The sequence below is a fragment of the Penaeus monodon genome, chromosome 13 (assembly GCF_015228065.2).
Source record: "Penaeus monodon isolate SGIC_2016 chromosome 13, NSTDA_Pmon_1, whole genome shotgun sequence".
Taxonomy (NCBI): domain Eukaryota; kingdom Metazoa; phylum Arthropoda; class Malacostraca; order Decapoda; family Penaeidae; genus Penaeus; species Penaeus monodon.
Window position 1 is genome coordinate 45,894,605 of NC_051398.1, and position 5,000 is coordinate 45,899,604.

Sequence of the window (5,000 nt, forward strand, 5' to 3'; positions counted from 1 at the left end):
GGGGGGTTGGAGGTGGGGATGAGGCGCGAGGTCGTGGGGGTGGGGATGCGAGGGGTGAGGTTAAGTTGGGGGTAGAGATGGAGTTGAAGAGAGGGTAGAGGGGAAAGTAAATAATAAGGGTAGGAGTGGGTAGCGGTGGGGGTGAGGGATATTAAATAGGGATTGGGGAAGTGGAAGGGAAATGGGGTTGAAACGCGTGGGGTAAAAGAAGGAGGAAAATAGAAAGGTAAGGGTTAAGGTGGAGTGAGGGGGCAGAGGAGGTGGGGGTCGATGGAGGGGGGGGGGGGCAATTCCGATATCATATCACCTGCAAATCTGTGCGATCGGCCTCGTGTTACTGGGAATTGTTCGCTGAAGATGATGATATATGTCTCTCTCTCTCTTCTCTCTCTCTTCTCTCTCTCTCTCTCTCTCTCTCTCTCTCTCTCTCTCTCTCTCTCTCTCTCTCTCTCTCTCTCTCTCTCTCTGTGTCGGTGTGGTTGAGTTAGCATTTTTCTTTCTTTCTTTCTTTCTTTATTTATTTTTTTTTTTTTTTTTTACTCTTTCTGATGCTATCACTCTTTTCTCTCTATCTCTATCTCTATCTCTCTCTATCTATCTATTTATCTACCTATCTATCTATCTATTTCCCGTCCCCATCCCTCCCCCTCTCCTCTTCCTTGTCCCTCTATCCTTATGTCTCTCCCTCCGTCCCTCTCTCCCCCTTCCTGGTCTCTCCCTCCCTCCCCTCTTCCCTCTTCCAGTTGTTAAAAGAAGAAAGTTATCACAGACTTTGGATAAAAAGAACAATAGGCAAAATTCAGATGAAAAAAAAAAATGCATTCCAGAGAAAAATAAAAAGGAAAATCCAGAAAGCACAAGCAATGCAAGATCCATAAATAAAAAAAAAACATGATAAAAAGGAAAAAAAAAAAGATACAATATTCATAAAGAAAATAAATAAAAAATAAGAGAATCCTGAAGGAAACGTACGATCCTCCCCCTCCCCTCCCCTCCTCTCCCCTCCCTCCTGGAATCTTACCGACCCCCTAGATTCACCCTCCACCACGCCCACTCATTATGCCCCTCCCCCCCCTCCCTCCTCGCCCCGCCCCGCCCGTACGTGAGGCGAAAGGAAAAGCCCGTCTGCAGTTTCGGGTTTCCTTGTCTGCAGGAGGAGAATCTGTGCAGCTGCGTCCGAGGGGAGATTAGAGGGGAAAAGGAGGCTTGTAAAAGATGACGGATGTTTGTTTAAAAAGGGGGGGTTATGTTTTTTTTTTTTTTTTGTGTGTGTGTGTGTGTGTGTGTGTGTGTGTGTGTGTGTGTGTGTGTGTGTGTGTGTGTGTGCGTGGTGCGTGTGTGTGTGTGTGTGTGTTGATATTTGTTATTGTTATTGGTATCGGTGTTATTTGATGTAGAATTACTTCTATTGTTTTTGTTATTGTTATAATTACTGTTACTACTACTATAACTATTAATGTCATTAATATTATTACTATTACTATTACTATTATTACTTTTATTATGACTATTACGATTACTATTATTATTATTGTTATTATTATTATTATTATTATTATTATTATTATTATTATTATTATAATTAATGTTATTATCATTAGTAGTAGTAGTTGTAGTAGTAGTATTACGATTACGATTATCATCATCACTATCATTATTGACTACTATTATTATCCTCTATTATTACTGACAACTACTTCTACTATCATTACTACTACTACTACTATTATTATTATTATTATTATTATTATTATTATTATTACTATTATTACTATTATTATTACAACAACAACTATTAGTATCATCGCCATCATATTCATTATTGCAAGTGACAGAAAACAGGAAGCGCGACTTCAATTGATCACCGGCACGCATTGCAACATAACTGCTTTTGTTGACGATTCTTCATATGCAACAAAAACAACAATAAAGCGAGGATCGTTTGGCAAGAGCGAAGCGCCGTCATAAATAGACCACGGGCTTCCTCTCCTTTTAGCCGATATTGCTGAGTGCTTCAATAAATCGCTTTGTGTCGTCGTGAGCGATGTGTGTCTTCTGCTGTTAATGCGGTTTCGTGAAGCTTGATTGACGTGCTTCGCTTAAGAACACGAATGGCTACGCAGAGACTTCCTTGTTCATGGAATTGCGGCGATGCAGGTCCAAGGAAGATCGGTTGTTTCTGTTTCGGAGTCTTTGTTTGAGTGTATTGAGGGCGGGGATTGTAATAAGCTCGTGTCCTCTCAGGAGGTGTGCTAAGGAAGGGAAGGTTGTGGTAAAATGTACTGCGGATAATGAATATTAGTGTGTATGAGCGTGCGTGCGTGTATGTATGTATATTTGTACGTATGTGTGTGTTTGTGTGTATATATGTATATATATATATATATATATATATATATATATATATATATATATAATATAACATATATATATATATATATATATATATATATATATATATATATCACATATACACACACACACCCATATATATATATATATATATATAATATATATATATATATATATATATATATTATATATATATTCATATTTATATAAGAACGAGCAGATTTGTGTTGTGGGCCGCGGGTGTTCCGGGAGGCTCTCGGCGTGACTGAAAGGCATCCTCTTCTTGCCTCCTTCCTCAGCGGCGCGTCCTGCGCAGCCCAGGACCAGCCCTTGGGTGCTCCCTGACTCCCGCCCTAAGGTCTGCCTTGGGGTCCGTCCTTTGGGATCCCCAAGGACCCTCACCAGAACGATCCCTGGGTCCCCTCCCGGGGGCTCGCCTGGGATGGGTAGGTGACCAAAAGGTACAGGACACTTTGAGGCGTCGTGTATCCCGTTGTAATGGCTAGTGCTTTGCGGAGGACCTGGGTAAGGGAAGGAAAAGAAGGGATGATGCTTGTTTTACCCGTCTTGGTACTTCGCTTGAACCTAGTAGAGGGGGTTGCCGACTCGCTGCTTGCGGATGGCGTGGAGCGTGTATGACATGTATCTGCTGTTGCTCCTTGCTGTGGCCATATTCGTGCCTTCGCGTAGCTTGCCTGAGTGGGCCGTAGCAGAAACCTAGTGTATTCTTTTAAGGTGAAAATGACCCAGATATACCCTTCATGTCAGTTCAGTCGTGGCTTTAAATATGGGGCGTAAAATAGACCATCGAGGTAACTGTAGACGGTATCAGATGGCGGTGCCAGTGTGGATGTTTTTCGAAATATGTTGGAATAGATGGTCGTAACTGTCCTGTTTTTTGCCGGATCAGTTTGTAAAAGTTTGAGATTGTTTAACGCTGTATTGCTTGACATGAAAGACGTCGGCTTTTGATCGTATCTGCGCGTCCTTTATCTCTAGTTCGCTCCATATGCAGTTTACGCCATACTTGATTTCAGTTCCCCCATTACATCCACGTTCTTTCATAATGTATATGCCTGTTTTCCCTTCCAGAGGCGCCGGTCTCGCGCATGTACGCCGGCGCGACAGACTCCTCTCCCTCCTCCCTCTCTGCCGACGGCGCAGACAGCGACGAGGAGCTCGAGATTTTCCACACCACAGAGTCCACTCCGCCTGACTCGCATTTCGCGGGGCCTGGCGTTTCTGACAGGGATTCCGCTACAAGGTCCTGGAGTCATGAAGATCATTGTAGCATTAGCGAAGAAACTCCGATCGCCGCATCAATGAAAACGGGAAAGGATGACAGTATGATTCGCGAGAAGCAGAAAACGGAATTGACCGTAATTTTGGGGGATACTAAAATAAATTCGCATGAGTTAGATGGAAGTTCTTTTAAGAATGAAACGCCATATTTTGTCAGTATCAGGAACTTAGACATACAAAATGGAAGTGTAGAAAAACTGGGGAATGGGCGAGCATACAATAAAAGCGAAAACGTGAAGGATCCGGCTTCGAAATATCGGCTCTCCGATGTTGAAGAAGAGTACGACCCGGCCATTCTTGAATCGACAGAATCCACGAAAAGCCGCAATGTGGTCGGCACCTTCAACTTCCTGGGGTCTGCGAAGTCCTCTTCCTTGGCGAACACTCCTTCCGAGGGACCAGAGAGCCTTGACGACTCCTACGCCAGCCTGCAGGATGGGGTCACTGTGCTGGGGACATACAACTTCGTGGGTCCTGGCGTCCCCGCCGACGCCGACGCCCTCAGGAGCGGAGAGCGGCCGGAGGAGAGCCCGGAGCTGCCCTCGCTAACGGACTCCATCATCAGCCTCGAAGACGGCAAGCACCTGCTGGGCGTCTTTGACTTCACGAGGCCCAAGCAGGACCTCAGGACAAAGGCGCGGGCGAGCATGAGCGAAGAAAGATTTTCGAGTGTTGAATGCGAATACAATGATCCAGCGAGCGAGGAGAAGACTCCCAATCCTGAAGATCAAGGTACAGGACTCGAGGAGGAGGTAGGTTGCGTCCAGGATCCAGAAGGGAAGGACAAATCAAACGCGACAGAGGACTTAGGACCCTCTCCCACCACTGCGGAGGACGCAAGGCCGAGTCAGGCGCCGCCAGTCCCAAGTTCCGCCGTCAGCCAAGAACAAAGTCTTCAGAAATGCCCTTCCGTTGAGGCTGTGTGTCAGAGTCCTGCACAGAGGGAGGAAGCGGAGGATGGAGATCTCACGCAGGAGGACGCGGAGGGTGCTGCCGCCGACGAAAACTCTCAAGCAGGTAAATATATTGTTGTATTGTGTTTGTTGCATATTGTGGGAGGAAGTGGGTTGGGACTGGAGGAGAAATTGTGTACTGTGGGTAACGATTTCGCGTAAGTGCTGTTATTTTGGTAACAAAGATTTTGCTGCCTTTATAGTTATTGTTATTACTGTATTACTCTGATTATTCATATTATTATTTCATGATGACTCATGTTATATCATCATCACTGCTGTTATTATTGTTAGTAGTAGTAGTAGATATGTTGTAGTATTATAGTTATTATTCTATTCATTTGTAGTATTACTCTGTATATCTATCTATATCATCTGTCTATCTCTCTCTCT

The 5,000-nt window shown here is 44.4% G+C and overlaps 1 protein-coding gene across 1 annotated transcript in view; it reads left to right on the forward strand.

Moving 5' to 3' along the window:
- LOC119579953 overlaps positions 1 to 5,000 on the forward strand; it is a gene marked incomplete at its 5' end in the record, with an annotated part of 53,383 nt that overhangs the window by 47,976 nt on the left and 407 nt on the right. Inside the window, 1 exon segment of the mRNA XM_037927799.1 lies at positions 3,445 to 4,671. Coding sequence (XP_037783727.1) covers positions 3,445 to 4,671 — 1,227 coding nt within the window.